This window comes from Hippopotamus amphibius, chromosome 11 (assembly GCF_030028045.1).
Source record: "Hippopotamus amphibius kiboko isolate mHipAmp2 chromosome 11, mHipAmp2.hap2, whole genome shotgun sequence".
NCBI lineage: Eukaryota > Metazoa > Chordata > Mammalia > Artiodactyla > Hippopotamidae > Hippopotamus > Hippopotamus amphibius.
In genome coordinates this window covers 112,888,583-112,909,261 of record NC_080196.1, presented here as the reverse complement: position 1 = coordinate 112,909,261, position 20,679 = coordinate 112,888,583, and the positions used below count along the sequence as shown (strand labels likewise).

The following is a 20,679-nucleotide window of genomic DNA, read 5'->3' as shown; positions in this document are numbered from 1 at the left end:
ACAGCTTTGGTCCATCCAATCTGTTTATAAAATGCTCCCATTTCTAGTATGTAACTACAGTTTTGAGTCTTTCTTTTCCATATAATGAAATTTCAGATAGCTATTTTCTATTAATATATGTTTTCATTGAATTGTAATCAAAGATCGTGTCCTGCACAACATCTATTTTTGGAAACCTGATTATTTCTCTATACCCTAGAATGTGATCAACTTCTATTTCATCCATATTTAAAAGAGTGTGTACTTTGGAGAAAAAGATTTTTAAGCTATTAAATAACCCTTTCTATACATGTGTTTCAAATCCTCTTCAGTCTCACTGTATTTAAACTGATCTAATTGAAGATCTCTCACTATGGTTCAGAATTTGAATACTTCTCCTTTCTTCTGTTTCTGGTTTACATATTTGGATGCTAAGCTCCTAGATACATAAAAGCTCATGACTGTTGATTATCTTATTAGTGGACTATAACTGACATTAATCTATAATATCTCTTTATATCATTTAAGCTTTATTTATATTAAATCATATCTTGTTTGATATTACTTTTGTTCACAGACTAGATTATCTTGCCTAAGACAGTGATGAAACACAGGAATTGCATAAAAATGTAAATTCTTGCACAGAATTTAATGAGTTTTCTTTAATTCTGTTCTAGGACCTACATTTTGCTGAAGATTCTCATAAATGGTGTTTTCTTTGTAGCTAGTGAACAAACTCATAATTTACCTTGATTATAACAACACTAAGCCTAAAAAGAACTTACAAGCTGGCAGATGTTCTTTCTGACTCACAGGTTAAAGCAGCCCAGGATAATGATCTACTACACAGCAGGCAGGGATTCTAACATGTAAACGACACAGCACGCTACAGGTTCCACTCAGGACACCCATCCGCCCGACAGGTCCACTGCAGCAGAGCCTTCCTCGGTGAGGACGCATACTAACATCTTCACTTACACACCACTTTCCTCTTACCAAGAACATAATCTGAGCAGAAGCTGAGAGAGGACCAGGATCTTAATTTGACTGTGGGACACACTGGCCCATAAAGCAAAACAATGCTTAACAACAACTCTGCTGACACCACGCATACAACTGCCTAGCTACGCAGCACCGTAACATTCACACGCCCTTTGCAAGGTACCAAGGGAAGAGTCTTACCTACGTCTGTTATGAGAATTGGCTCCTGCAAAGGAATATCGGGGACTGGAACATTCGCCTTGCCAACACGAACCTTTGCAGGTTTACGCTGGTGCCTCATCTTCCTTAACTCCGTGTGTTTAAAGTGAGAAGCGATGTGAGTCTTCCTGTGGCCTGAGGTTCGAAATTTCTTGTCACAGTGAGGACAAGCAAAAGGTCTGACTCCTAATAAAAATAAAAGTAGACTGTAGAATTATTTCAAAGAAATACATCTCAGTTCACGACAACATAAAATTCTAGTATTTTAATATTAATCTGAATACTCACCTTGTCATTTTATGCTATATGTATATAATTTCATGGATATTATAAAATAGACTTATTTTCCCTTGTTTGTATATAGTGCACATCATAGATGTTAAGGCATGTAATAAGAGCATTTTAAGTAAAAAAGAGCATTTACTATTTTCAGGGTTTCTTTTGGGGATGACAAGCCTAAAATGGTAAAGTGGATGTTCAAACAACTAGCAGTCCTTAACAACTAACATGTGTAGGGCTGCTCTCCTCTCTCAAACCATTCACGTCTGTAACTGGCCTGCTGCTGTGTTTGGAATGCTGTGTTTAGTAATGAGCTGTAAATGGTGGTTGTTACTGATTGTAAATAAAGATGCCGCTGCTGCTGGTGCCAGTCATGACATCCTCTTAACACTCTTCTCCTATGACTGCCCTTTTCTGAAGGAAGTTTCCTTCACGTATAATTTTATTGGTAAATGAAAATGCAGACTCCAAAGAAAGACATATATCAAAATAGTCTTATTTCAGCTTTTCGAATACGCATCCACAGGCTCAGCTCAGCCCAGGAGCCCACAGGGTGAGGAGAAGTTACTGCTAATGGGTACAGGGTTTCTTCTGGGGTGACAAAAATGTTCCGAAATTAGATAGTGGTGGGGGTTGCACAATTCTGAACTGCACACGTTAAAAGAGTGAATTTTATGATTTGTGAATTATATCCAAGAAAGCTACTATAAACAAAATTGGAGCCTGAATATGAAAGTTTTCGTGCCTTAATACTGACTAAAAATATCTGAAACGTAGAGGAGGTCTTAAGGTTTCCCTCCCTGCCTGAGGTCTCAGCCAAGTGCTCCCAGCCTGACGCATGGCAGCGAAAACCAAGAGGCCCTGCCAGGGGAGATGCCCGCCTCCTCCTGGGGAAGCCCTCCTGGTTTGCACCTGAAGCCGGCGACCACAGCACCTCCCTCCTCACTCCCGCCCTCCTGCCCTCACTCAGAAGCGCTGCAGTTTAATGCTCCCTCTTGAGGCCATCGGCTCCACGAGGACCAAGGGCACATGGTCAGCAGCATGTACCGTGTCCCCAGCCTACAGAAGGTAACTATTACGGTCTTTAAAATAAAGAGCAGTGGGCACTCCACGTGCTCAGATGTCACCGCAGACCCCTCCGTGAACCATCTGCGCGAGAGGGGAGGGCCCCTCGCACCTGTATGCAGGCGGATGTGCACCTTGAGGCTCCCCGAGGTGGAGAAGCTCTTCATGCAGTACTGGCACTTGAACGCCTTGATGCCCGTGTGCGTTTTGATGTGGGCGGTCAGCGTGCTCTTCACGGCGAAGGCCCGGAAGCACTGTGGACACTTGAAGGGCTTCTCGTGGGTGTGGATGCGGATGTGGCGCACCAGGTCGCTGGGCTTCCGGAACTCCTTGGTGCAGTAGGGACACACGTGCCATCGTACACCGTTCTCCTCGCGGATCGACCCTGGAGGAAAATGACAACAAAAACGGTCCAACATGGCCTCGCAACTGCATTACATCAAACATTAATGTCCTTCTACGCTTAGGATTGGACAGCACACCATACCTATAAAGGATATATGGTCAACTGTGGAGAACCTTGAAACTTCCATAAAAGCTGAAATGACAGCCGCTACGACTGAGTCTCTCAGAAGCCCTAACAGCCCAGTGAGAACACAGATCATAGCCCAGGAGATATAAGAACACTAGCTAGACAGGTACTGTGATATAAATCAAGAATCAGCAGTGCAGACTCAGTCTGCTACAAATGTAAATAACAGTACGTGTGATCCAGTGGCTCCAAGACTAACTCCACATGGAGAGGAGTGAACTTACAGTACATACTGTCTGAGCCGACCTGCTACCACTAATAAAAAAAATACAAATAATGAGGAAATGGTTAAGTTCTTATGCTACAGAAAGGAACTGATAAACAGTTAAAAAAAGGAAATAGTGTATTTGATCACGAATGAGTTCATGATTCATGAGCAAATGCAGAAGATTCTTTGGTAACCCTAAACATTACTGTTCAACCGTGAACCACGTTTAAAGCTAGTCCTATCAGAAGAAAAATCACAAGTAGAATTTATGCAAACATAATAAGTAAAATAATATCTAAATTGGCAAATTTTTAATTTGGCAGAATCACCTTTTTAAACTTCAGTTAGATTTATTCATCAGAAATTAAATAGATACCTACAATAAGGTAAAGAATCCACTTGAAATCAAAGAGACTTTGGCCACACTGATGAAATTCATCACAAAATTTTCACCGTATCTTTACAGACATAGTTTTATTAGGAAAAAAGAAATTGTTTCCTTCTTTTTGCTATCAGTAAATACAAAAATTTTCCTTATGTGCAAGTGAATCTGTAAGGAGAGAAAATGTATTTTCCTGAATATAATGCTCTTTGTGGGACTAATTAACATAGAGAAAGAGGTTATGTAAAAGAATGAAAAATATTTTTCTAAAAACAAGAACAGAACATATGTTTTATGTTCTAAAAACATACACAAACCATGAGTGGGGAAAAAAGAGCAGGGAACAAAGGAAATGGTTTTTAAAGTGAGAGAAACAAACTTCTTTTAAGGTGATATTGCTTATATTAAGGAAGTCTAAAACTTAAGATTGCTTAAAACTAATAGGTAGAAATTAATTTAGAAAAGTGCAATAATTACCAAAAGGTCTTTTCATTATAAATCAGAAAAGCAAGGTACAAAAATATAAGCGAGAACTATAATATCTATTAGCTAAAATTTGGAAATCATCTCCCCAAATCAGATTTTTTCCCAAACAAAAATGAAAATATATCTTTAATTACATAAGATGACATAAAACGGTCACCAGGTTCTAATTATTTCTTGGAACAAAATGGCAGCTGAAGCTTCAAACCTGAAGCTGTCTCCAAACCTGCCTGCATATATTTTGTTTGGCCCAGGCAGTGTTAGAAAAGGAAAACTGAATCCAGATTTCTGACCCTTTGATAAACTGAATGATCTGGAAAACCAGTTCTGCATTCCCACATATCAATCTTTCCAGGTACTGGGCAATAGTTTTTCTCCTCAAACACATTAATAAATTTTAGAAGAAAAAACATATATAATCATCTTCAAGATGAAACGGCATTTACTAAAATTCAACATCTAGTTTTAAGTTTTAAAAAACTGCCTAAAAACAGGAGGAGGTGAATAAGACACACCAATACAACGTTTGACTTAACAGGAAAATACTAAAAGCAACCCTACTAAGGTCAGGAAAAAGTCCACTGTTACACAGCCAGTAATTTGTCACGTTTGGGTGGTCCTAGTCAGTGTAACCAGACAAGATAAAGAAATACACAGTAATCGCAATAAAGGAAAAGGTAAAATCATTGTTTACAAATGATATAATTATATACCTAAAAAACTAAAACTCAGAAAGAGGCCCACATTTTACTACATGAAAATCAACATCCTTCATATCTACAAACAAAACCCAGAAGAAGATGCTGGAACACCACTAAAATACGGAAAAAAAAAGATCTGAGTGAATGGAAATGCATACTCTGCTCTTTTTTCTTAACTTATTCTTTTTATTGAATGAAAGATTCTTTAAATTCCATAGTGTTTTACAATTTTCAAAAGTTTCACACACATGATTTCATATAATCCCGTATTAACCCTATTCTTTAGCAATAAAGACAAAAAGTTATAAAGGCATCAATTCTCTCTAATTAAATCACTTATATGCAAATACCAATAAGATTTTTTTAGAACTCGTTTTGGAAGTTTAGCAGATGTTTTTAAAGTACATATGAAAAAATAAATATGCAAAAGCAGTAAAAAATATACTTTAAAAAAAGTATGATGAGAGAGGACTAGGCATCCTAGTTATAAGACACACAATAAAGCTAAACCCATTTGGTATCACAACACATGAATAAAAAGACAGATTACTGGAATAAAGTCCAGAAAAGATCCATACAGGTTTGAGAGTGTAAGATATGATAAAAGGCAGCACTGTATTTTAGTGGAGAAAATGTGACATTCAATTAATGGTGTTTGGGCAGCTGGGTGTTCATTTGGAAACAAAAAAATAAAACTGAGTCAAAGACTTGGTTTAAAATATGAAAGTGTACAGATAGTAACTGGACATATCACTGTGATCACGTTGTAATGGATAAAAAAGTGGAAGTATAAAGTGTTAGATAAAAGAGCAAACTGCCTGAGTCTAGACCGAGAACGGGAGAGGAGGGTGGGGAGGAAGACATCCGTGATGCAGAAAAGCCAGTGGAAATGTGTGCTGTTCAGAAGACACGAGAATGCTGAGAAAACAGCAGGAGTCCACCCTCACCATAATATACGCTTGCCTCCAGGTGACCAGGAGGGGAGACAGAAGTGCACGTGGGGGCAGGCAGCGGAGGGCTTGTGGGCCGAGAGACGGAGCTGGGCATGGCGGGACAGGGCCCAGGGTTCTGAGCAGAGGGGCTTTAGAAGCATCAGGTGGCTGCACCGGGGAGCGAAGGGGCAGAGACTGGAGGGAAGGAGGGGCCTGAACCACGCCGTGGGATGCTGGCAGCCCAAGAAGAAGTACGTGTAACACAGTTGACGGCAAACAAATGCTATTAGGTAGCTACTATCAGAGCCTTCAACAAACTTACCACCCTCAGAAGGAAGAAGGAGGGCACGTTTCTTAAAAAGCAGCAATATACCACCCAAAATGTCTAGACCTTAAAGCATTAAAATTACCAGGCAGAAATGGTGATTTCTTCTTTATAATCTTTTTTTCTTTTTTATCCAACTTCTCTGGGCTTTCCTGCTCCTTTTCTTGCTCTGTGTCTGTAGGGTCAGGCGGCTCACTTGAAGCGTTGGGAGCGTCCGGAGTCTGCCCCTGAGCTGCTGCGGCCTTGGCATGGCTGGGGTCGCTAGGATGCACTGCAACTGGAATTGAAGACAGCCCACTGTTTTCTAAGGCTTGCTGAGACAGAACAGAACTAGGAGGTTAGGACGCATGCTGCCCACACCTGCCCGCCAAAGTCAATGACAAAGCCGCGCTCAAGCCTGACTCCTCCCCACTAGGCATAAAACCTACATCGCCCAGTCGCCATCTACAAGTGAAACGTCCAGCTCTCGGAGGCTGAAGCACCCTTTTGACATCTGACATCTCACCTCCGCCCAAACTTTGGCATGGCAAGTGTGCAAATCTCTGCACTAAAGGGATTAAAGGTCAGCACCTTCCTTTCAGACACTTTACCTCAGACAACTCTAGCTGTCATAACACATTTGGGAAGCACTGTCTGAAACTACCGTGGGTTCAGCCTCATGACATCGGCTGTCGTGACATGCTGAGATTCCTCACACCCTGGCCAACGTGTCACCACAGAGGCACAGGAGAGGTTAGTGTTTACGACTGGTAGGTAAACAGAGCGAGAGGAGCAGGAAGGCTGTCTCTGTTTGGGGATGAAGACAGTGACTGTGGAACTGGGCTGGGGAGGAAGGACCGGAAGAGCCCTCTGCTGCACCCGCCCCCGCCCCACACGAGCAGGGCCGCCCACACGCTGTCAAAACAGGCGGCAGCGTCTCCAAGGAGCTCGGGAAAGAGTCAAGTGTTGCGTACCCTCTATCAACAGGAGCAGACAAGAAAGTTCTGAAAAGCCTATACTTGCCAAGAATATTCACTTACAGAGGAAAAACAGGCATTTTAAACTTTTTATTTATAGATTAATAAATCATTTCAAATTCTGCACTGTCCATAAGTAATCAAACAAGCATATTTTGTTTCTATATAATTTCTTCACTTAGGACACATTTTAATGAAGATCCCTTTACTCTGACAAGCCCTGAACATTTAGCTTTCAACAACAATACCCAGGCCCTGGCAAACCCAGACAGGAGCAGGCACGTGCGCCTCACCTGCAGGATGTCCTGGTTGATCCCCACGGTGACGCTCAGCGGCGGGCCGGCCTGCGGCGGCTGGCTGGGCTCCCCGGGCCCCGGCTCCGACAGCTCCAGCAGCTGCTGGATGACATCGGTCACCGCCTGCGCACTCTGAGGACCCGGAGCGGGCGGGGCCTGGGCTTCCGTCTGCTGAAGAGGCAGAGCCTGAAACAGCGTGGCCTGAAACACAGCAACGTTTAGTTAAAAACACAAACAATTATGTGAATCTGTACACCAATTTTTTAAAAAAGGAAAGAAACAGGCATATCTTTCTTATGAGCATTCAAATCTCAAAATTCCTATCCCAAACATAAATTTTCAATAAACTGCCTCACTAAGTCAGACACAAAACTGGCTCTTAAAAACATATTCGATGAATTTTTCTACTACAAGCCTTTTTAAGTCTTGTAAGTGGTGGCAGAGACTCACCTCAAGATGGGGGATTAAGCACACAACCCTCATCTCCCTGTCAGTCCATTAAATGAAGGAGGAAAAGAGTTACAAAATACAGAAAAGAAGAAAGAAATCACTGTGGTCTAAAAAAGTTTTTTTTAATTCCTGAAAAATAGGGGCGTTGAAGGAATAAATGCTCTGTAAAGCTACAACCAAGAATATGTAAGGAGAGAGCTGATCTGATTCCTCAGAAACCCAGGCATCTGAAATGCACACACAGAAGATGGTGGGGGCAGACAGCCACCCTGTGCGATACTATAATGGTGGATAACAGGACATTACACATCATTCAAAACCTATAGAACATGCACCACAAAGAGTGAACCCTAACATAAACTGTGGACTTTAGGTAATATATCAGTATTTACCCATCAACTGTAACAAATGCACCACACGAGTGCAACGTGTAAAAACAGGGTAACTGTGTGAGCTGGTGGAGAAGAGTCTACAAGGTGCTCTGTATGTTCTGCCCACTTTTACTGTAAACCTAAAACTGCTCTAAAAAAATAAAGTCTATTCATTAAAATACTTAAGGGACTTCCCTGATGGTCCAGTGGTTAACGAATTCAATCAAGACTTTAAAAAATGATCCATATCAAAAAAAATCTTAAAAAAAAAATACTTAAGACTGACAATGCACTTCCTGTGTTCCTCCACAGAACAGATGGCAGTCAGGCAGATGTCTCACCTTCAGACAAAAAAATGGGGGGTTGCCTCTAACAGATAAAAATGAAAAAACTATTTGGGAAGAACTAGGGCACCTTTTGTGGCCCTCAGTTCCCTAGATTAAACAAAAAAACCTTTTACATTCTGCTACCAGGAACCCCAATTTTAAGAGCTGGCTCCCTGGCCAATCATAAGTAACCCTGAGATCAACCAGCTCTGTTCACATGTAATAAGTTCAGCGGCAGTTTCCCGTCTTACATACAGAAAACCAGGGCTCTAAGACATCTGAAAAGGGAGGAGTGGGGAGACGCCTGGGAGAGACAGTTCAGTGAGTAGAAGAGAGTTTCTAAACGAAAAGGCTAATTAGATTTCGAAGAAACGTGCATCAAACCAGAGAATATCTTGAAAAAGAAACAATCAGATCACGAGGAAAGACCTCAGAAGTTAAAAACCTTACTAGCTTAAAAAAAAATTCAAGGAAAGAATTATAAGAAAAAGTTGAAGAAAACCCTCAAAAGTAAAGCAAAAAGGTCAAGATTTAGAAAATGGGAGAGGCAAAATAAGAGACCGTGCTCAGGAGGCTGGACACTGACCCTTAGACAGTCCTGGAAGACAGCAAGTATAACCTGACGGAGAGCTCTCACACACGCAAACGCGGGTAAAAGGTGGGGTGGATCCCGGGTTTCCAAACCCCTCTACAATATTTTCAGTTTTTTATTAAGAATATAAATTTTAAAAATGATTTGGATTATCATTCCAGGTAATTCACTACACCTACATATTTAATTTGCATACTGCCAAAGGAAATGATAAAAACTCTAATATTTGCTTGATTTATACACTGAAAAGTTTATGTAAAAAATACTCAGTCCAAAACAGAATTTAAGCCCTAATTATTAGACTCTAATTATTCTCTAGTTTTGGAACTTCTTTACAACATTCTCCCTGATCAAGAGCAATCTGCGGACTCATGCCAAGCTGCAAATATTGTGAGAAAAGAAAAGAAAAAGCAAACACTAAATGTGAACCTCAGGCTTGGGAACCGAATACCCCCTGGGCCTACTGCCTAGCTTGTCAGGAGGCAGCTGCTGAGTCACACAAGCCACTGGCTGCCTGCGCTCATGAGCTACCCCAGCACTCCTGAGACACGTGTGTCCAAAGTCTCTGCTGTTGGTTAGGACACCACCCTCCGTGATTAGACCCTGCCATCTGTGATCAGTTGGGAGGGCAGTAAAAGCAGGAGGTTGAGGCTCAGCTACGAAAGTCCACAAAGAAGGAATAAATGTGGGTATGTGTGGAGTCATGCAATTTTACATACGTGTACTGGAAAATACAACTTAGTTTCCCAAAAGTCTAGCTCTCAGGAAAAAATATCAGTCACATTAGATCTGGAGAAATATTACTTTCGAAAGAGAAGTGACCCTTACGTTATAACATAAGGGTGAAGACTACTCAATCATCACCATCAGTAACCCAGACTGTAGGAACCACAATTTCATAAATTCATGATTACATTGTGTCTTATTTTTAACTGGTTCAGGTGACAGCCCATAAATCGGAATCACATAATATTACTTAAAAATTTGATTTTCTTTCACTAATTAAGCAAATAAAGTTAGCATCATACTTCCATACAGGAAACTTTCATAGCATCTTTATGATACTAAATACTATTCCAAATAATATTCCATTTTAAAGGTCATAATTAAGATGACAGATTTTGGTAAAGGAATACCTCCTACCAATCAGCTTACAAAGCTTACCGTTAAAACGTGAGCAGTCTCTGCAGCGCCTGTTGAATTCTGCGGCCCACCCATATGCATCTTGCTGATGTGCGTGTTCAAGCTACCCAAACTTTTAAACACACAACTACATTCTGTACAATTATAGGTAGGGCCATTCTTGACCTTAAAGAATAAAAAAAAGAAAAAGCAATTTTTTACAATTGTTAGATTAAAATATTTAAATTACAGTAAATCATAATTTACCATTCAATTAAAATGACAGAAATAATCTAACCCTTTATCATACCTTTTAAGTTAGATAGGTCTGGAATCAATGACCCAACTCTTTAATCAATATTGCCAGTATGAGACTAATTGAAATTTCAGTCTTTTCTATGAATTAGAACTGTTTCAGGAGTGAAAAATCAGTTTTCAGTTATTGTGCTCTAGTAAAAAAAAGTATCTGATGTGTTCTCAATTCCTTAAATGGTGAAGCACAGTGTTCAACTATGAAGGCCAGACAGTTAGATATAATCTTACTCTGAGCCTTAAACATACAAGGCAGGGAGGATGGCGGTACAACGTACACGTTTTTCATCACTGATTCCAACTGTCCACATCAGTGACCACTTTCTAAAACCATGACCGAGCCAAACGTGGACAACAGAGCAGTAACACGAACAGGCCACCCAGGCACAGAGAAAGCATCTACAATATCCTCTCCCCATCACTCACACCCAGCGCTAGTTACTGTTAAGAGTTATACTGGCCAGCTTCGAATTTGGGTAAAACCTCCATTCCACCTAGCATCTTGCTAAGAACCATCTCAGGACTAGGTAATATCACAAACACTCTTCAGAGGGTGTTCCTGGAACATTCAAGTCTGCCCCACCGCAGGTCCAAGGTGTCCCCACCTCCCTGAAAGGGTTCCTAAACCCAGGAGCACCAACACGCTCACCCCAGGACTGTCCTAAGCTTCCATTTTCCCAGGGGCTGTGCGTTTAAATCACTTATTCCTCAGCAATCACCTTTAAGCAGAGGCATTCCAAATTTATTCTTCTCAGATCGAAAGGTAATCTCATGAATATGTGTGTGCTCTTTCTAGTGTCTCTGGGTCTTAGATAATAAAACTTAGTCTTTAAAAGTAATTCATTGCATATGAAATTCTCAGTCTGTTTATAAACTGTATGAAGTATGTGGGGTTTTCTTCATTTTAGTGTTACTTAAGGATTTATTCCAAGGGAAAAATTAAAAGATACACATTTGCTTTAAGGAATGTGGTAATTCTGGTCCTCCGAAATAGTTATATAAAATAAATGATCCATGATAAAAGTGTTTGTGTTGCTTAAATATTTCTTCATAATCTACAATTAGACTCAACAAGACACCAAGTCATGACAGCTAATAAGAGTGGAGGTTAAGCAGCTTAAGAGAAATACTTCCAGAGGTTTACAAATCAGTATCACCTGGAGACAACAAAAGACTGGGAACATCGGCTCTGCTGACAGTGAGTTAACATGCAGTGTGGAGCGAAGGAAACCACCCAGGACTCTGTTGACAGGAAATGTGAACGGGCCCACACGCAAGGTCGGCAATGCTAGCACAAGAAAGACACTTTCTCCTCAATTTCATTTCTTGTCTTTCCATTTCTTACACGTGGAAGTGTCTGTGTTTCAGGTTCACTGAAGGGACTGCATAGGTTAACATGCAGCTGACTGGACCGTAACTAATCGTAATTCTCATAATTACCGCATTACGATTATTTTCAAATATTTATTCATCAAAGCTACAACACTGTTGGTAAAATGATAGAAAATAGTATTTTATAATTCTTCCATGTATAAGCCAAAGGTTCATACGTGTGTGTGTATATATGTCTATATATGTATGTATGTGTGCGCATGTACGTGTGTCTACATACATATACATGTATGTTTTTTAAACAGGGTCTGCTCTGCACACACTTCCTCTACATCTAAAAGGCAGAACTTCTCAGGGGCCCCGTGTGGCCTGGGCCATCCTGCAGCCTGTGGGAGGCTCACCTCTGAGTGAACCCTCTGCACGTGCGACTGGAGATTGCCCTTCTGAGAAAAGGCGGCGGGGCAGAAGGCACACGCGTGGGGCTTTTCTCCCGTGTGCTTGATCATGTGCGTCTGCAGCGCCCCCTTCTGGTTAAACGCCTTCCCACACTCGCTGCACTTAAATGGCCTTTCCCCTGGAGAGGGAGAAGATGGTCAAAGCAACATTCCACACCGCACGCGCCTCGCGTGGATTAAAACACACATACTTCAGTTACCCAAACTCGAGACCCCAAACCTACCCCTCCGGGCAGAACAGTTCCCTGTGGCCACAGACATACATCCCACTGTCCACTTAAAATCTCACGCATAACACCAAGGTTATCAGCAAACTATGGAAAAGCCAAGATTAAATTTCAGGTCTAGCTGGCTGTAGAGCACACGTTCTTCCCTTCAGGCCCCATCAGAAACCACCCAGAAGTAAACGTCTCTCATACCTGTGTGTATCCTAATATGCCGAGTCAGCTGACTGGGCTTCTGGAACGTCTTTCCACAGTGCGGGCATGAATACGTGAAGCCACTCCTGTCGATGTTCCGATTGTAAGACCTTGTACTCGACACCCTGGTATAAACAGAGGGAAAGTGCTCAGAAGTCGAATCCCTTGTGCCACCACTTCTAAATTAAAATCCTATCGGAAAGTTTAGCTGACTGGTCATCAGAATGTGGTTCAAGGAGAAATCAACCACATGTAAATGCGTATGTGTCCTACACATACACACATGTATTAGTTTTGTGTATGCAATACCATAAAATTCATTTGGGGGGTCACAATGTCCCTTCTAGACAAAGCTTTCCCTATGAGGATCAAACAGAAATACCTGTGCAGGTATGACACCTACATCTGCAGGCTCCTCCCAGACGCCGATGATCTCCAAAGTCCCACCCCCAACAACTCGGATCCCTCCTCCAACAGCAGCCCCAGGCATCAAACTCTTCACCTGACACCTCCTGAAGGCCACCTGGAGCCTCCAGCCTAGCAAGTCCCAAATAAAACCGTTTATTCTCAGCCTGCTCCTTTCCATGACAGGAGACGGCAGCTCCCAGGAGTGAAGTTTAAATCTTGGAAGTTGCACTGGATTCTTCCTTCTTCCTCACCTCTGACTTCAAGTCCATCTCCAAAAGCTGCTGGTCTCACCCCAAAACACCTTCAAAGAAGCTCCCATCTCTCCACCCTGCAGGTACCACTGTGGCCTTAGAACAGCGCTGTCTTTCTGGAGCCCTGATCCACGGGTCTCCCTGCTTCAATCCCGGCCACACAGCAGCCACGCCACATCCTGAAGGCTGAGCAGCCCGATCTTGTGTAAAACCCTCCCAAATCTTCCTGCTACCCTTGGGATAACATCCTCGTCACACAGCCCCATGCGCCACTCCGAACCCGCCCTCCCCCACCAAAGCAGGCTCTCATCATCCCGTCTCCCCTGCGGCTCAGACTGTGGCATGTGCTCCCCCCACCCCCCACCCCCATGCCAGGGGCACACCTCCCTAGACCTGCAGGGCTGAGTCTCCTCCTCACCCGAGTCCCATGTCAAATGCTCCTCCTAAGGAAGGTCTGCACCAAACAGGGGCCTCACCAACTGCCCCACCCATGGAGCATCCCTCCACGAGTCCAATTTCACTTCCTCCTCAGCACCACCACGGTCCCAAACTGTCGCCTGACTAACCCACTGGCTTGGTCACTGTCTGTCTTCCCTGTGAGACAACAGCTCCATGAGAGGGAGGTGGTCTGCCTGGCTTCCAGAAGACCCGGAAGCCAGAGTGCTCTAGTGCATGATGAGCACGCAAAGATCGCCAATCATCTCTCCCAAACCTTTGGGGACAAGTCAAAAGTACCTGGGTTAAAACTTCCTCAAAACAGGTCTAGTGTGATAGAGTGCAAGCAGTATCTGGGGGTAAAGTCACTGAGATGATGAAGTGTTCGGTGGGAACAATCAGTAAGGTGGAGGGAGTGGGGCACATGAGAGCACCCGGATCACATGGAGATGTTCGGTCCACGTTTCCAAAACACAGTGCCTAAGAGGATAAACAAATACTACAAAGTATTCAGGCATTTTACAAACTTTATTAACTGGTGTGGGACTTTTTGTCGTGGTGGTGGTTGTTAAAAAGTATAGGTATTTCCTAAATATTGGAGCTTGGAATGGTGGCAAGTTAAACTGATAACAGTGTCGTTAAAAAGTTAATTAATACTGGCTTTTACAGTTTGTTGTAGAGATTAGTTCGATGAGTGTGACCACTGATCACCACTATTAGCTAACTTAGCACCAAGGGCCAGGAAGAACTCTGTATTTCATGTGATAAAGAAAAGGAAATATCAGTAAAAACATATAATCAGGAATAGGTCAAATATAAAATTTCGAAGACATGTTAAGTTTTACTAGGAATAAATGTGTATACGTACTTAAATATAGGTGTGGCTGCTCATATGATGAGCTCGAAAGCCAGACTATTAGGGTTTAAATCCCCAACACTTGACTTGTGAGCTGTAAAACCTTGGGAAAGTTACTTGGTCTCTCTAGCCTACGTCTTCTCATCTGCACAATGGGGATATAAAAGTACCCTGGCCTGAAGGGCTGTCTGTAATGATTAAAGGACATTTTATTTATATATTTACATACACACTAGGCACAGTGTAGGACACATCTGAGCTCTACATAGTTAGGTGGTATAAATAAACCAGTTCATTAAAAAGGGTGCTCATTTGGTGCTTGTAAATCCACTCTACACACCTTGTTACCAGCCCATGAAAATGTATTGCCAGTACCTTGTTCTACAGCTTTTAACATATAATACAGCTAAAAACTTCTACCCCTACAGCCTGACATTTATTTTTGATTTTCCACCTTATCTGTCCTACTGTAGACACAACACATAACACGTTATAAAAGACATCCCCACACCACACCAGATGAGTTGCCCTGTTCTTGTTTCCAAAGCAGCCCAAGATTTTAAACCAATCAGAGCAAAGCAAGCCAATTTTTAATATATTGTACAATATTTTTCTACTCTGAGAAAAGGCTCCCACCTAATCTTATAATGGGTCTTCATGTGCTCCTTCAGCTGTGACGACGTCGCGAACTCCTTCCCGCAGGCCTTGCAGGTGTGAGTGCAGCTCCCGGCCAGCTCCTGGCGGTGCTCCTCCATGTGCACAGCCAGCTGGCTCTGCAGGGTGAACTCATCCCCACACTCAGAGCAGATGAGGTTCTGCAAAGGAAAGACCACCCGTGAGCAGAGCAAACGCTTCAGGACCATCACATCTTAAAAGAACTCGTGCTGTAAACGGCTGATACACAAAGTATACTTTCCTCTGGAACAAACGCTATTTTCCCTCTCAAAAAAATATACCATCATGTCCAAATATGAATATATAAAAGCAATTTCTTTGTTGACAGAAACATAGGGAAAAAAAAGATGAGAGGACAATACAATTTTTGAGCAAAGTGAATTGTATCAAATTGGCTGCTAGGTAAACAGCATTTTGTCCATCTATGCTGTGAAAACTTTAAAGAGAAGCAGAATGACTTCAACACCACAAAAGGGTCAGGAAAGAATTTAAACTAAGATGAGAGTTTAACAGACTACCTCAAAACAAAATGACAGCTGGTAAATTTTTAAATGGAAACACCTATCATTCTTTCAATCTGGTTTATAGGCAGTTGATTACAGAAGTCTGCGACCCCATCCAGACATGCCTGGCTAAGTACCTGAACAGAGCTGTGGAATAAGTATAAAACATACAGAGGATTTCAAAGACTTACTGGAAAAAAAAAAAAGAATGTAAAATAGCTCAGTAACTTTTAATATTTTAATTAGAATATTTTGGATATATTTTCACAAGTATGTTAAAATTTATTTCATCTGTTTTAACTTTTGAAAATTATGTAATTGAAAATATAGCCACTATAAATTTTCAACTATTCATATTTCAATTAGGATAGTGGTGTTCCAAACGTTCTGGAGTTGGGTCTTGGTTCACATTAAGGCTGCCAATCCCTAGCTGTATGAGTTTGCATGTGCTGACCGCTTGAAGTCTGTGAAACAGTGGCGACAGCAATGCCTGCTCTCACAGGGTTGTTATAAAGTTAAGTGCATCGAGGCATGTAAGATGCTGAACGGTGCACGGCACAGAGGAAGTACTCAATAATGAACTGCCGACTTAGTACAAAGTTCAGTGAGTTTACTCATGTGACATTCCATACTACAGGTACTTATTTAAATGATCCAAACATGGAAAAGAATGAGTGTGACCTGTCAATGAGCATAAACTGTCATTTCCAAACAACACAGTATACAGCTATTTCCTCCCATCAGACTTGCTTCTCATCACTGCACCCGACAGTCCCGCACACGCACAGAAAGAGCATTAAAGTGAGGCTGCTCACTGACACTACTCAGAGTATCCCCTGTGGAAAAGATGTGGGTGAATGGAACACTTTGAGCAATCTTGTAGTGACTTCACCTTAAATAACTTTAAATTAGTGTTATCATAGTAATTTAAGGAAACATTGAACTACTATTTTGTTAGTATCCTGTTGATAGTAAAGAAAACACTTTCTTGGAAACTGTCTAGAAAAATACCTAACGGGATAAAGAAGATGTGGCACATATATACAATGGAATATGACTCAGCCATAAGAAGGAATGAAATTGAGTTATTTGTAGTGAGGTGGATGCACCTAGAGGCTGTCATACAGAGCGAAGTAAGTCAGAAAGAGAAAAACAAATACCGTATGCTAACTCATATACATGGAATCTAAGAAAATGGTACTGATGAACCCAGTGACAGGGCAAGAATAAAGATGCAGACGTAGAGAACGGACTTGAGAACACAGGGCAGAAGGGGGGGCGAAGGGGAAGCTGGGACAAAGTGAGAGAGTAGCATTGACATATACACACTACCAAATGTAAACTAGCTAGTGGGAAGCTGCTGCATGACACAGAGAGAGCAACTCAACTCAACGATGGGTGATGCCTTAGAGGGCTGGGATAGGGAGGGTGGGAGGGAGTCGCAGGAGGGAGGGGATATGGGGATATATGTATAAATACAGCTGATTCACTTTGTTGTACAGCAATAACTGGCACAACAGTGTAAAGCAATTATACTCCAATAAAGAGCTTAAAAAAAACACCTAACAAAATTTGCCCCCTGTCTTGAATGCAGCACTGGGGACACCCGCACCCTGAACTGCCTTTCACTAAGACTTACAATCGCGAAATCAACCTCCCACCCCCACCCTATTCTTTCACTGCTCGGGCTCAGACCCACCTTCTTTTCACGCACTTTTTTACCAAATGAGCAGATTAGTATATTTGGGAGACACCCACGTGGATGTTACTCAGAAACTTGTCAGAATTTTCTGAGTGAAAACTCTGGTTTATGTACAATTTGCTCATATGGTGAAAGCAGGACCAAGTACATGCTGGGCCAACAAGTAAACAGGCCACGTGATGGAAGGTTTTCATTGCTGCCGCTGTGTTATGTCCAGCAAGTCCCGGGAACCAGGGTGGGCCTCCCTCCCTCTCTGCGACCTGGCAGCCCCGAGCAAGGCTTAGTGGGGAGTGAGAGGTCTGGGGTGGGGCAGCGGGCGGCCTGTCCATTTTATGGCATTCGCTGCAGTCAGAGTTCCCATCAGGCCCTCCAGGTGGAAGCAGCGGCTAGTGCCTCCCCCAGAAGCAGGTGGTCCTGGGGTATTTCAGTGATCGCTCTGTGGCCAGCAGATCACCCAGGGTTGGATGGCATTCTTGTCAGCCCCCATCTGGCTGAAGATACAAGAATTTTTTAAAGTCAAATAGAGTATAAAATACAATAAATACTAACTGCTTTAGGCCACTCACCCTGTAACACTTGCCCTTCCTGCCTCCCCTCCTCCAGGGCCACCCATGACCTTTCCCTGCACCCCTCTTCCTTCTCTCAGAGCCCCCAGGCTCTGATGTCCAAATGCTGTCCTTTCTCCCACCCAGGTGCTCTCGGGAGCCATTTCCCCTTTGACAGGAGCTTCTATAGTGCACGAGGGAAACCTGAGCCCACCCCCAGGACGCCGCCCTCCTCTGAGCACCGGCAGCACTGGGCCCCTCACAGTCCCCCAGGCTCGTCTCTTAGCAGGCGTCACCCCGTTCAGAGGGAGCACAGAACCAGGCGGGGAGTGGAGGACCACCCCACAGGGCCTCTCGGCCACCGGCGGTGGACAGCGCCATGCACACTGGCCCACCCTGCAACACGCGGCTAAGTCAGGGCTGCTGGTGGAGTGATGGTGCAGGCGGGGAAGCAGAACATGCCCTGCTTCTGCCGGCAGAGGACGCAAGGCCAGCGACCAGCCTGGTTCCCCAGCACCGCTGGGGGGAACCTGTGTGCCACCTCCTTCCGCTAGCAGAGGGATGCAAGATTAGCTCCCTACTGAATGCCAGGGGGTCAGGGGACCAGAGAGCCATCTGCTTCCGAGGGACAGGACGGGGTAGACAATCGCGCTCCACTCAGCCCTGCCGAGGTCTTCAGTGGGCATCTGGCTGGAATAGGGTTGGCAGTGTCAACAAGATTTCCTCATTTGAGACCACCCTCTGCCCAGTTCTGGCCGTGGGGAAACCAGTTTTCTTGCCGCATTTTCATCTATGCCTGTTGGCAGCATCCTGTCCAGATGTACACAAGGAAAAGAAGCAGCTCAGGGGACTCACTGCCACACTGCTCCTCAAGTCCTGAAACCCCCCAGCTGCCCACCCCCTTCTTTCTACCTTTCAGAGTCCTTCTATATCTCTCCGCTGTGTCATCACTAGGTATCTTCAGCTGTAAGAGCAGGGACAAAGGGTCTACTTCACCTTAGCAGATTCTTATCAGTTATTTTTAAATACTACTAACAGTAAGGAATTATTCCTGTAGTCAATACTAATACACCATACTCAAATCAATTAACTGAGAAACAAAACATACAAAATAGGCAAAGGCAGCTAAAACGTATTATTTAACACACATGGAAAAGACTGATAATTGTGTTCCCATATCTATTCTTCCTCTCTTACATGGTATGACTGCGCGACTGTGTTGCACCTGATGGGGTGGCAGCAGGCCTGATGCTCCGCCTCCAGGCCCACCTCCCCCCCATCCACTGCGAGCCACCCCATGGCACAGGTGACATTCAGAGAGAGCAGAGCACGCAAGCGGGGTCCTGGCCTGTCTCGGCTGCGCACCAGCTCTGTGCTGTACGAACCAGACTGGCAGGTGAGAGCAGGAAACTCCAAACCGGTACCCTAACACAACCAATTTTTCAAAAAGAGCACCGTTTTCATATATTGCCAACAAATTTTCACATTAGAAATAAGCACAGCAAAGTAAGCTTTTCCGTTGTTGTTCTGCTCATGTGAAATCACTGGTCCTGAATTCCTGTTCAGCGTGGGGTTACTAAGGTCAAGTTACTGAATATCACTCCCCAACTTCCAGAACCTTCTCCCTGGCAGCACAAATGGTGGTGCAAGGGAAGAAGATGAAGCAACTTCACAGTTTCCATTCCCAGCTTCAAACCACAGTTACAAAAAGCCTCTTTTCTGGCTATTCCACCTTTTCCTCTCTGATTATGTATTGATCTAACAGAGAATCTGTTATATTCTAAGAGAGGAAACAGATGACAGGTTAGCAGTGACAGAAATGTAAAATCAACTGGTTTCAGAAAATACACATTTTCAAAGGCCTCTTGGAAAAAAAAATTGGGAGTCAGAAACTATGAACTGTTTATGTTCTTACAACCACAACAGTGAGAGACAAAGACGGCTGGAGTTTCATCAAAGCCACAAAAGGTTCAGATGAGACCAGGCTGCGTGAGCTGCCGTCACAGCTGCTGCACGTGATGGGCTACCACCTTGGGAGACGACGTCACGGCAACGGGAAACTGACACAAGCACACGGGGTAAACAGCAGACATTAGAAGAGCTGTGAGCTCCACTTGGGGAACAAACTGGAAAACAATCTGGACAAAGTGTGTGGAAGAGGAAATAAAATGAAGGGAAGATTTTGAAAACAACGTATGAAAACCTAAGAGCGCCTAGAAATGATAAATTACTGTCAAGTCTCTTTCCAGTCATGGAGGAAGGTAGAGAAACTTTCAGAAGGTGTATCTGAAACGAACGTGAGGACGGAGCACAGTGGTCTTGCTGTCCTGCTGACGTGCGTCAGCGGTCTGAGGCTGGCGGGGGTGCAAGAGGCCTCGCTCAGTGTCCCTCGCGCCCTGGACCACCACCCCCGGGACTGGGCCCGCCCAGGGTGCCAGGGCGGTGGGACTGCTTCACCCATCTTCCCCCCACCCCACTGCCATCATCCCGCTAGAGGACTGTGTGTGTGTGTCTCTCTCTCACACACACACACACACACACACACACACACACACACACACACACACACACACCAGGCTTCATTTCA

At 43.4% G+C, this 20,679-nt stretch overlaps 1 protein-coding gene across 6 annotated transcripts in view; it reads right to left on the bottom strand.

Annotated features, from left to right (window-relative positions):
• Window positions 1-20,679, bottom strand: part of ZNF236 (zinc finger protein 236) — an 85,817-nt gene that overhangs the window by 45,411 nt on the left and 19,727 nt on the right. For all 6 annotated transcript variants that reach the window (XM_057698920.1, XM_057698923.1, XM_057698921.1 and 3 more), the window contains 8 exons: window positions 15,304-15,482; window positions 12,718-12,842; window positions 12,245-12,417; window positions 10,242-10,385; window positions 7,336-7,539; window positions 6,172-6,400; window positions 2,636-2,908; window positions 1,162-1,365 (listed from right to left, as the gene is read on the bottom strand). In XM_057698920.1, coding sequence (XP_057554903.1) covers window positions 1,162-1,365; window positions 2,636-2,908; window positions 6,172-6,400; window positions 7,336-7,539; window positions 10,242-10,385; window positions 12,245-12,417; window positions 12,718-12,842; window positions 15,304-15,482 — 1,531 coding nt within the window. The remainder of the gene's footprint in view (window positions 1-1,161; window positions 1,366-2,635; window positions 2,909-6,171; window positions 6,401-7,335; window positions 7,540-10,241; window positions 10,386-12,244; window positions 12,418-12,717; window positions 12,843-15,303; window positions 15,483-20,679) is intronic.